Consider the following 12,844-nt stretch of genomic DNA (forward strand, 5'->3'; position numbering starts at 1 on the left):
TTAATTCATTGCATATAGAATAAAATTTTCAAGCAATCAGAGTAATGTTAGTGACTATGCCTGTAGTATTATAAGATTTTTGTTTGTTTGTTTGTTTCATTTTACGCCTCTTTCTAACAGTATTTCAGTCATATAGGCGGGTAGTTTCCTAACCATCGTTCCTAGAGAGTTACACCAGTACTAGACTACCTTCTCCGCGCTAAACTACCAAAGCATCTCCCGGGGATCGAACCCACGCCAGAGAGGAGTATTATAAGAGCTGTTTTGAGAACTGCACGGTGGTCATTACATATTCCATTTTCATAACGAGTATTATATATATTCATATTACCTATATTCAAATATATCGAATTTGACACTGTGTCACCACAATTTACTCTGTATTCGCCTCTATCGCTATATTTTGCTTTTAAAATATCGAGGGTATGGACCTTTTTCTCTACAGTCACTATAATTGCAGCATTCAGTTTTCTAAAAGTCGACTCGTCTTTCTTTTCAAAAGTTACGTTTTTGCCGGGATCTACAGAGAATTGAAGTGTTACTGAATCTCCTTCTGTGACGTAACTTTTTGTAGTTGTAAGTCTGCCACACTGTTCCTTGCAACCTAATTTAATCATAAAGTTTTGTTCATCTTTTTTCATCAAATATCTCAATAACGTTCATGACGTTAGGGTAAAAGAAAATGCTGTCGCAAAACAGACAATCCTATTTTATAAACACTCTTTATAGCGAAATGGTCTTAACTCAGAGATAGTCTTAAGTAGAGTATCAACTGTTTTTGACAACAAAATGCTCGATTGAATTGACACATAGATGACATTTAATAATTCAGTCATGAAATTAAAGAATACGACATACTTATAATAGTGAAAACAACTTTTTATGATGATATTTTTTATCAAAATTTATCGAAATTTATATTTATCGGCCTTGAGTCTGGGTGTTGAATATGATTATAAATAATGTTCATGTCAGCAGTTCGCTATTATATGACGTTAACATTGTTGGTTTGTGTTATCATAAAAATAGAATAAATTAAATATATTAGAACTTGAAACTTGAAAAAAAAAATATTTACATTTTAATGAAAGTAAAATTACAACAATCAAATTACTCACCATTAGAGTTAGCAAGAACTTCTAGTTTCGAACTGTCAGTATATGAGCCTCCACAGTTTACATAATAAACTCCATTATCTGTTGATTTTACTGCTGATATAGATAAGATGAAACGTTCACCTTGTCTTGCTTCAAAGTATTTGCTTTCATCAGTTAAGGTCTTATGGTTATAAATAGTTACTGTCCGACTGCCCATAGGTCTTATCCACAGGCGCTCTTCCTTTACTGGTGTCTGGCTCGGTGTGTAAATTAAGCGTGCAGTCTGGCATTCCATTACTGTTTGATTTTCGAACTCTAAAGTCCCACATTTGATTAAATCTAAATTTGAATAAGGTGTTCATATCAAATGAAGTTTCAAACGAAAATCTGATGCAAACTGAAGTAGAAATATATACGGAAAAAGTAAAGAAAAGCCCCTTAAAGTTCAATTTCTAAAAGTAAATTTAATATATGTCCATAGCTACAAATGTAGTTCCCCTACAAATGACAGAGTGACAATCAGTTTATAAATATTGTCTAACAATATTGACCTTGTACTTTATTAACTTCCGTAAAGGTAATTGGATAAACACTATATAAAGGAATATATCGGTTCGTTTGTTAACTCCACACGTCATTTAGGTATGGTGTATTGGTATGGATAACAGGCTACCGATCTGAAGGGATTGGTTCGGTTCCTATCAAATACGAGGTTGTGAAGGTTCAGATGTTTTTTTTATTTACTTACAACCATTAATTTATAATCATTTCACTACATCTGGTTTAGGAATACCTTCTTATTTGTGTTTTCCATACAATTATATTTTTATTTCATTACATTACCTTAATAAAAAGTACAACGCGTTTATGATTCAAATCGATGAACCGACTGTAAATTTCACTTGCAGTTTCTTTCATACTGCCAATACTGGTGGTTTCAAGGTTACAAGGATTAAAAACTGTACGAATTTACGTATAAATTCTTGAAGTGAAAAACACCACGCTAAGAGGGAATCTTAATTAAGACCATTTAACATATCGATTTACAAGTACATGTAGTTCGAAACGGTCACGGAATTTACCGTCAGTAGGGTAAAATGCAAGAGTGCAAGGTCAATATGTAAAGGAAATAGACCAAGTACGAGGTATTGAACATGTTATAGTTGGGGTTTCAAATAAAATGCTTTACAGGTTAAAATTTTAATTGTTAACGTTTTGCCTAAAAATAACAAAAATGTTGCATTTAACTCTACTTATCCATTTAGAAATAATAATTACAAATGCTGAAATTGTAATTGGTCTTTATTAAAATTAAATTGGTCTGTAATGGAAAAATCTCAGGATGAAGTGTTAAAAACAATGTTAATAGTATTTCGTATCAGACATTACACCAGACCTCGACAGACTTATGTGCATATAGTTATGTTGTTGGCAAGTGTGAGATATATGATCCGATATTGCATTTATTTATTTAGAAGATAATAAAGTGTTCACAAACAAAATAAAATTTTTCATCATATAAATTTTTGCACTAAATATATAAATCACTTCAAACATTTTTTTCAAGAAATATTCTGTTAAGAATACGCAAATAATACAGATATATTATTTACATCGACATTTGATATAATCATTGAAAATGTACAAATTGTAGACCAATCCATTTTTTGTTTGATATATGCTAACAGTATGATTGCATCAATGCAAGATGACGCTAACGTTGTTATGTAACATGCTTTGTAACTAAGCTCTAACTTCGGAGCTTTTCGAGCAACATTAGCTTTGACTATTCACCGCTTGAATAGAAAGATTATGCTCAAAGAGGGGGCTTTTAACGTGGATTTAACAGTTTGATAGATCCCGTGGGGGAATTTTACCAGGAACTTCGCTATAAGCTTTTAGTGGTAGTATCAAATGAATAACGTTTATCAACACATGACATTTTATATTTGAAATCGTTATAAGTATGTTATGATAACTTCTACAGTTTCACTTTTGCCATAGTGTGTACTTAAAAAATGCTAGAGGAACTGCTTTAATTATTATTACTTTGAAAAATAAATAAAATTAATAAACCTTAAATGTGCTTAAACTTTGATATGCTGCCTATTATTTTATTTAGTTTTTTATTAATTAATAAAGGCATATTGGAAGAAGAATTTGATTTCTGATTACTTTGAATGTTTTTTGTCTGCGCATAGGTAGGCCTATGTTTTCACGAGTTTAACATGATCGGATCTGTATAACAAAATCAGACCTGTGCAGTTGCAAATAATAGTTCTCATAATGGATTTTCGTTTGTATAAACAGGTCTAACTGAGAATTGTGGCAGGCAGATATGCACCAAATAGAATAGGCCTGAATCAAAGAAAATGTACATATCATTCTGTAGTCTTTGTCCGTTTTACGATGAACTAAGAAAGACTTTTATTAAATCTTATTATTACAGACGTCCAAGTGTTTACAAATCTGTAGAATTTATGCAATCCACGAATTTCAAAACAGTAAAGAATCTCGTTATTTATTTGTATAGGCCCTTTTCTGTAAAAGCAAGTCAAATTGTTTAGTTTTTCATGTCAATTATTCTATTTACTAGCAATTGTTATTCGCTTGGTACTCTTTACTTAATTAAGGTTGTGTATATTTTTTGTATTCTTACACTGAATTGCAACTTTATTTACATACCCACCCTCCTTCTCCGTGTAACAGGTGCGTGTGAGTGTGTGTGTTTTTCCCCAATGTTTTTTATGTATGCCATTGTTCTGTGATTGTAAATTTGTATTTATATATTATTTTTTAAAGTTTAGATTAATAAAGTATCTATTATATTGTATGGTTAGATTTCCTTGGGGTTTTGTATTATTTGGACAATGCAGAAAAACGTTTTCAAAAGTAAATAACTTGCTTTTAAATTAAATATCGAAAAATTTCAATGTCACTAACGCAATGGTAAATTGTTGGTAAAATTTTAGTTACATTCAATCAAGACACAGGTTTATCCAAAAATTTTTTGTAATATTTAAAGAGAAATATTTTTTTCCTTTTAAAAAATTATGTTTGTATTTTTTCTATTAATTTCTCATTTATTTTGTTTTAAATTTGCCCTATTAGCAAGTTGGTGCAAACCTATACGGAAAGCATACTGTAATAATTGTTTAAAATATATTAAGTTGGCACGAAAAAAGTGCACTGAAAATATATGATCCAATATTACATCACACTATAAAAATCAATTTCCCGGTTTTTAATTATTCAATATATTTAAAAACCCGGGCCTTTTTTCGAAGTTCATTTGCATCTAAGGTAAAATCCCCCCCCAACAAAAAATAGAGAAAGAAAAGACGAAAAAAGGTTAGACAACTTGTGGGACTCGAATTCAAGATAAAAATTTAATTTGTATGGATCCTATTGATTTTACCAAATTTGCCATTGAGACCTTTCAAATTGTTTTGTCTTGAATCATATTCGCTTCTAAATACCCTGTTTAACCTATTCAGACAAAAGTTTTAAACTTTTGTGTACACAAAAAATGTAACGTCACTCTCACATTATCATAGCGGCACAGTAACAAATGATTTTATACATGTCAGATTTTTTGTTTTTGTTTTACGTCACACCAATACATTATAGGTCAAATAGCGACGTTCTAACTTTACTGGTTGCAAAAAACGTCATATACATTTCTGTGCATTATTTTAAATTCGGGCGGGCATCTGAGTAGAAGTACCAAGTTTCTGTAGCCTATGACGTTGTGGCATAGCTATCCTCACATGGAAGGAAGTCAAAGCTCTATAACGATTCGAAAAGCCAACAACAGTGAGGAAAGAAATTGATTTGAAGGTCAAGCGATCTCAATGCCTTTGCTACGGAACGCCCTTATACAAATGTCAGATTATATTCTGATTTCAAAGATATATGTCGTGAATAAATTTTTTAAACACTTCTTTATGTGGCTTTCTTTCTATAAGATTCCTTGCTGGTTTATATTTGGTGAAAGTTAGGTTGTGTAGAAAAATTACTGTTACCAGTTGTATTACCAAGCGAGTATTGTTTGTAAATGATTACATTAGTATAGACGAGAAATATTACAGTGATTCGTAAATCAGTTGATAAACGTCATAAAAGTCATGACACTAACTGTTAGCATTGCCTTAAAAAGTTAGTAAATGGGATATGTTTCTCCTGCAGGTATGTCAGATACCAAATTGTGTAATTGGAAATCAGTAAATTTAATTTTGATATTCAATTTGTTTTAAAGATTTAATATACTTGGCTAGAAGGTAGCGTGGTGGGCAACGGTTTTCTTTTCAAAGTATCGTTAAACAGGCAAAAACCAAACCGAGCGCCTGCCACAATTTTAGTTGCCGTATTGGAAGTTCGTTTGGTTTCCATAATTTCACTATTTTTAATTGTAAAGCTAAACAACTTCATATGCACTTTACTTTATGCCCAATACTCTAAATTCATCATAATTATATTTCTTTGGTTTGGTAATCTACTGGTACCTAAAATTTTTAAACACATACCTTTAATTCACGTTTTACTTAAAATATATTAATCTTTTTTGTTTGGCATTTTGTAAGTTAAGATTATACAAAAATACAGGATCTCAAGAACATTTTCAAGTTGTTTATGCATATCAATTATTTGTTCATTATAGGATAAACGCGTTTTTTGATTTATACATGTAAACAAATATTAATTACTCACACGACGGCTTGATTCCTACCACTATAAAGAAAATAACACCTGTAAATCCAAAACGAAGAGATTTCATTTTGATTTGCTTAAATATAACAAGGTTCCGTTCTTTTCTTTCTTTTCTTTTTACCTTTTTAAATTATGACAGAGTTTGAATCAAAGCGTTCACATGACAGAATGTAATCTTCGATCTCAAGCATATTTGAAACAAGAACCTAAGAAAATAGATGGTAATTATGAAAACATTTAAAAGTATCTAGATATATCGGAAGTAGGTAAGGAAGAAAAAGGATGTTAATTCAGTGTTATCTTGAACATCAATGAATACGACAAATTTGTAATATAAACCATTATAAGAACACTTGAAATAGTCGTATTTAATTAGGATGTGTACAGATATGCCCGCGATGAACATTTCATGAGTAAATAATTTTATATAACCAAGTATATATTATTTGTACAGTTTAATGATTTTTTTCTGGTATAAATTTGTGCATTTATTAAGATAGAATAGTTAAGGGGGAGAAGTTGTATTTAAAAACATTTAAGTCCCATATTGAGTTTTTTTCTCACAAGTATTGTCAAATGAGACCTAGGTTTTTCTCGCTTATCTAATGAAAAAATAAAAAAAAAAACCGTTACGATCTGGCTATTTTAAATTATTTCACGTGTCTGATTATGTGGAGGAAGCCGGTTGTCTATTATCTAAACGTGTTTGTTCATGTGGGGGGGGAGAGGGTTGTCGATTATCTCAATGTTCTTGATCAGGTGGGAGCTGGTCGTCTGTTGTGTTTGTTCAAAAGGTTGACACCTTGTTGTCGATTATCTGTTCATGAGAAGGAAGTTGGTTGTCGATTATTTCACTTGTCTTATTATGTGGTAGGAGCTGGTTATTGCCGATTATCTCACGTGTCTGGTGATTATATCGCTTCATAGCGTATTTCATCTGATTTATTAAATTGTTTTGTGAAAATTCAGAACTTTTTTTAAAATTTTTTTAAGGGCCCCCAAAACGGATGGGCTAAAGCCCTATTTTTAATTTTAAAACATTTTGACAGAAACCGCCATAATTAGTGTTTTTTTATTTGCTTAAAGGCAAAAAAAGGAAAAAAAACACATGTTATAATAACGTTTAAAAATTTAAAAATCGGGGCCATTTTCGTAAAAGGGATTTAAAACCCCTTTAAAAACCCGGAAAAACCGAAATAAAAGAAAGGGGTAATATTTATTTGTAGTTTTTCTTAATACTTAGTATATAAGTATTTGGGTCTTAAAGGTTTTTGTTTTTTATTTAAAAACTAAAATTAGTTTAAAATAATTTTCCGTGAGAAATTAAACTACACCCGATAGGAAAACCCTATCAGTTTTGTAAATGATTTTTTTAAGTGGTATATTTAATGGTTGAGAAATTTAAAAAAAGGATATACAAAGCATAAAATACATTTTATTTTTATGAAAAAATTTTAAACATTGAAATAAAAGGAATATTTTCCTTAGCTTTTTCCTACAAGAAAATGCCGTAAAATGTGTGGTGCAGAAAGTACTATAAGTGCTTTATTTGTCAATAATAACATTAGTATTGACTAGAAATTAAATTTAAATTGATTTGTGAATCAGTTGTCAGCCTGTGTAATGTGAACGGCGCCATGCATTGTTAGTCTTGAAAATCATGTTTTTTAAACACATATTAAGTTCACTTTAGTTAAAAGATATCAATTATTTGTTTTCAATTAGCATTTTGTGACTATACTTTATCCAAAACCAAAAACATCTCCTTTCAACCCGGAAATTTTTTGAATTGTTTACATATTATTTTTTTGGGTTTCGTAAGACAAAACGTTTTTGTTTATGCAAAATTATATAAACAAAAAATTTATACTCAAAACGACGGGTTGATTCCTACCCCTATTTAAAAAAACAAAAACTATTCCGGGAATTTCGAAAATTTCATTTTTGATTTTTTTTAAATAATCACGTCTTTTTTTCTCTAAATTTAAAAGGGTTCCGCCCACTTTTTAAAATGATTTGTTTTTTAATCAAAAAAATTCACATTTCGGGCCCAAAAGCCCTATTTAAAAAGAAAAAAAAAATTTTAAATGGAATTAGAACATTTTAAAATTTTCTAATAAATCGGAAGTTTTTAGGGAAAAAAAGGGGTTTAATTCAGTGTTATCTTTAAAAATCAAAAAGAATAAAGGGCAAAAATTTGGTATATAAGCCATTATAAGGCACTTGAAAATAGTCATATTTAATTAGATGTGTACATATATGACCGATGAACTTTTCATGAGTAAATAATTTATATTATATTATTTGTACAGTTTAATGATTTTTTCTGGTATAAATTTGCTCATTTAATGAAAAAATTGTAATTCATAGAAGTTTAAAACGAAAATTTATTGAAAGAAGAATACATTCACCACAATGTACTTACTTTTTCCCCATTTTGAAAGCACTTAAAAAAACTTGAAAACAACTTTTACATATTAGATTCCTGACTTTGGTAAAACAAAAATATTTACGAAATACATGTATTATATTTGAAGGATTATTTAGATAGAATAGTTAAGGGGGAAGAGTTGTATTTAAAAAGCTTAAGTCGCACACTGATTTTTTTCTCACAAGTATTGTCAAATGAGACCTAGGTTTTTTTTCGGTTATCTAATGAAATAGAAATGTGTCCATAGGACACGGATGCCCCCACACGCCACTGGTCTGTCAATCTTATGACTCTAGGTCAAATATTTTTTGGACTCCATGTGCCACAAATTGAAAATTATTAATAAAAAAGGGCCATAATTCTGTTAAATTTGGTCGTAGCAAAAACTCCTTCCTTTACTACCATCTACACATTAAGGTTGTTCATCCCTGGAAGTTTAAGCAAAATCTGCCATCCGGTTTAAGAGGAGTTGCGTTCACAAAATTTTACATAGTATATAGTGAAAAAATCAACAAAGGGCCATAATTTTCTTAAATTTGGTCGCAGCAAAAATTCCTTCCTTTACTGCCATCTACACATTAAGGTTGTTCATCCCTGTAAATTTAAGCAAAATCTGCCATCCGGTTTAAGAGAAGTTGCGTTCACAAAATTTCAACATAGTGTATAGTGAAAAAATCAACAAAGGGCCATAATTCTATTAAATTTGGTCGCAGCGAAAATTCCTTCCTTTACTACCATCTACACATTAAGGTTGTTCATCCCTGTAAATTTAAGCAAAATCTGCCATCCGGTTTAAGAGAAGTTGCGTTCACAAAATTTCTACATAGTATCTAGTGAAAAAATCAACAAAGGGTCATAATTCTCTTAAATTTGGTCGCAGCGAAAATTCCTTCCTTTACTACCATCTACACATTAAGGTTGTTCATCCCTGGAAGTTGAAGCAAAATCTGCCATCCGGTTAAAGAGGAGTTGCGTTCACAAAATTTCTACATAGTATTAAGTGAAAAAATCAACAAAGGGCCATAACTCTGTTAAATTTGGTCGCAACAAAAATTCCTTCCTTTACTACCATCTACACATTAAGGTTGTTCATCCCTGGAAGTTTAGGTTAAATCTGCCATCCGGTTTAAGAGAAGTTGCGTTCACAAGATTTTGGGACGTACGGACAGACGTACGGACGGACGGAAGTTCTCACAGGACAGTAATTATGTGGCTACTCTATTGTTCTCTCTATTGTTCTTTTTAGCCACGCAAAAGAAAATAGCCACATAAAAGCATTACGGAATGAATGACATCAAAGAGAAAGAACAGTTACCTATTGTCCCTCTAGCCACATAATTACTCTCCTGTGAGTGCGGACAGACGGACGGACGGACACTCGGACGGACAAGTGCAACGCTATATGCTCCCACTCTGTTGGGGCATAAAAATAAAAAAAACAGTTAAGAGCTGGCTATTTTAAATTATTTCACGGGTCTAATTATGTTGAGGAAGCCGGTTGTCTATTATCTTACGTGTTTGTTCATGTGGGGGAGATGGTTGTCGATTATCTCATGTTCTTGATCAGGGGGGAGCTGGTCGTCTGTTGTGTTTGATCAGAAGGTGGGCCCTTGTTGTCGATTATATGTTCATGAGAAGAAAGTTGGTTGTCGATTATTTCACTTGTCTTATTATGTGGTAGGAGCTGGTTATTCCCGATTATCTCACGTGTCTGGTCATCACACATGAAGTCGATTACTTCTTAATATAATCCATTGAATTAAAATTATGTATTCTGTATTATTCATTTAAAGAAAAGACATAACTTTAGATTTTAGCCTTCAAGTATCCATAAACATTCATTTTTTTCCTTATGCAGACTGGTAAAAGGGAGATAACTACGACAACAAATGCTTAGTACATATGACGGTTATGTCATCTTAGTGATAGTGATATAATGCAAAGTTAACAAATAGCTTTCTTCTTTTTTCATAAATGTATAATTATGTTCATGCAAACTCTGTTAGATATGTCGTAACCTTTGTTTATTCTTGTCAACAATACTTCTGGCTACGGCTAACTTACTGTATAAGTTTATAACACTTTTCATCACATAGTATCTGAATTGTATGACAATAATTTGTATTTGTACAATTTTATGTTCAATAAAATATATGTTATGTTATTTTATTTCATACCCGGTGCACTTTGCAGTATTTTTTAAATATTTAACAATGTTTATAATTTTTGCATAAGTATATAAAAAAAGCAGTTTCATATTTGATTTCTTTTGCCAAAATTAGGTGGAAGATGGTTGTTATTAGTTTTCTTATACATCTGATCAGATCAGGTTGAAGATGGAATATATAGATATATTCACACAACTAACTATTTTTAACAAAATGAATAAAAACAATGTTTAATGAAAGCCTTTAAGTAACATAATTGATATCACATGTTGCTGTAGCGTCACTGTAATTTAAATAGAAAATTTGTACTACCAGTAAAATTTTGTCTAATAAAATTATTTGAGTATTGACACATGAGGTAATGAAACTGTCTTGATAACATTTAGAACATTTAGACAAAATCAATTAACATTAACGTTATCTTAAAAAAATCATAAAGACTATTACTTTTATAAGCTTGTTACTAAGCTTATAACGAAATGAACAATGGTTACGCTGCTATAATCATAATTGCTGACAACATATAATTTGATATTGAAATATCTAAGTTGCTGCAGAAATGTTAAACAGACGTTATCTTTAAAATAAAAAGATACTCAGCCTAAGTAAAACTGGTTAACTTGCATTATGTTAGTTCTTAGTTTTCCATGCAAAGTCATATAGACATGTTAGCATAGCTCACATATCAATGACATAATCATTTCTTGTAGGGTTGTTAATCTTGAAAAATGAAACGCTTTAAGATGTATGTGTTTCTACACAAACCTGTCGTGTTTCGGTGACCGAACCCAATTTCAAACTCCAACATCTACGCAGTCGGTAAGGCAATTATCTTTATAAATGCATTGTACTTGATTAATATGCAAAAACATATAAAAATTATAAATGTTATATTTATTGAACTCACCAATCATCAAATAATATATGAGAATAGACACTTACTTAACATCATAAACATAGATTACCTTATAAGTTTTTTTCATTCTTGCTATTTGCACAAAATTTAAAACTCAGATCTTGTATAAAATAAATAAATTATATTATTTGTACAGTTTAATGATTTTTTTGGTATGATGAATTTGCGCATTTAATGAAAAAAAGTAAAACATTGAAGTTTAGAACGGAAATTTATTGAAAGAAGAATAAAGTCACCACCGTGTACTTACTTTTTTCCTTTTTGACAGCACTTAAAAAAAACTTGAAAACAACTTTTACATATTAGATACATGACTTTGGTAAAAAAATATTTACGTAATACATGTATTATATTTAAAGGATAATTTAGATAGAATAGTTAAGGGGGGGGGGGAAGAATTGTATTTTAAAAGGCTTAAATTCCGCACTGACTATAACAAAGAGAATACCGTTTAATTAGATTTCGTAAAGAGGGTACCGATATTGATATTACCGTGAATTGACGCCAAGCATATAAACAAATATCAGAACTAAAATAAAATCAAAGTGCTGAAGGCACTGCAGTTGGGACGTATGAAGGATCAAATAACTATTTTTTCTATTTCGGGGCAGATAATTCAATGAATGAAGGGTGTTGCCGGTTGATAAATATAAAGTGCACAATTCAGTAAATGAACAGTAGTTGATACAATTATTCTATGACACACATGTTCAAATATAATATTTAGGTTACATGTACGTGTAGGTCGATCATAAACCGTTATTGGCCTTTTTTGACAAGAGCAACATGTGAAATTAGAGCTACCAGAGGAAACTGCAAGCTTGACTATTTTAACACATGACATTATAAAGGGAGACAAAGCGTTTAACGTTTATAAAGTTTCAATCAAATTCCTTCAATATTTTAATCCTCTTTCGGAACAGTATCATGAAATATATACGGAGATAATTCAAAAACTAACTTCTACGTAATGTAGAATTTTGGTTATTTGACACAAGACTTCTGCTCACTAGTCTCTACAACTGTATTTAGTTTGAGTGTGATATCATTGAAAAGATTTACTCCAGACAACCATTATTTTAAAAGTTGTTGTACATGTATTTTAAGAGATGATAATTGTAAAATTAATCTAGAAACTAGAACTCCGCGAGTCGGATGTGTCGCCTTGTGAACAATGTAGTTTAGGAGAAATGGCCAGGACAAAAATGAAATATGAAAAATAACAAAGGGCAATAACTAAAAAAATAATAAGTTCAGAGCAGCAGTTTCTGAACACTGCACTTCTTATCAAAAAGATCTATCATACTATGATGGTTCAGGTCCATAGCTTTCATACTTGAGGAGAAATGACCAGGACAAAAATAAAGAAAGAAAATCAACAAAGGGCAATAACTTAAAAAATAAGAAATGCAGAGTACCAGTTCTTGTGCACTGCACTTCTTCTTAATGAGATCTATCATCCTATGAAGTTTCAAGTCCATAGCTTTTATACTTAAGGAGAAATGGCCCAGACAAAATTAAA

At 30.8% G+C, this 12,844-nt stretch overlaps 1 protein-coding gene across 3 annotated transcripts in view; it reads right to left on the bottom strand.

Moving 5' to 3' along the window:
- The window catches only part of LOC132727769 (cell adhesion molecule 3-like), a 59,252-nt gene that overhangs the window by 13,390 nt on the left and 33,018 nt on the right, over positions 1-12,844 (bottom strand). The window contains exon 1 of one of the 3 annotated variants that reach the window (XR_009625392.1): positions 332-673. The exons of 1 other annotated variant lie outside the window; for it this stretch is intronic. Coding sequence is in view for 1 of the 2 variants with exons in the window: in XM_060713345.1 (XP_060569328.1) it covers positions 332-641 (310 nt within the window). In the remaining variant the exon portion in view is untranslated. Of the gene's footprint in view, positions 1-331; positions 674-12,844 lie in introns of those variants that run through there. One more of the 3 variants, XM_060713345.1, reaches the window with a different exon arrangement.

The sequence above is a fragment of the Ruditapes philippinarum genome, unplaced genomic scaffold (assembly GCF_026571515.1).
Source record: "Ruditapes philippinarum isolate M1 unplaced genomic scaffold, ASM2657151v2 ctg10476_1_1_1_1, whole genome shotgun sequence".
NCBI lineage: Eukaryota > Metazoa > Mollusca > Bivalvia > Venerida > Veneridae > Ruditapes > Ruditapes philippinarum.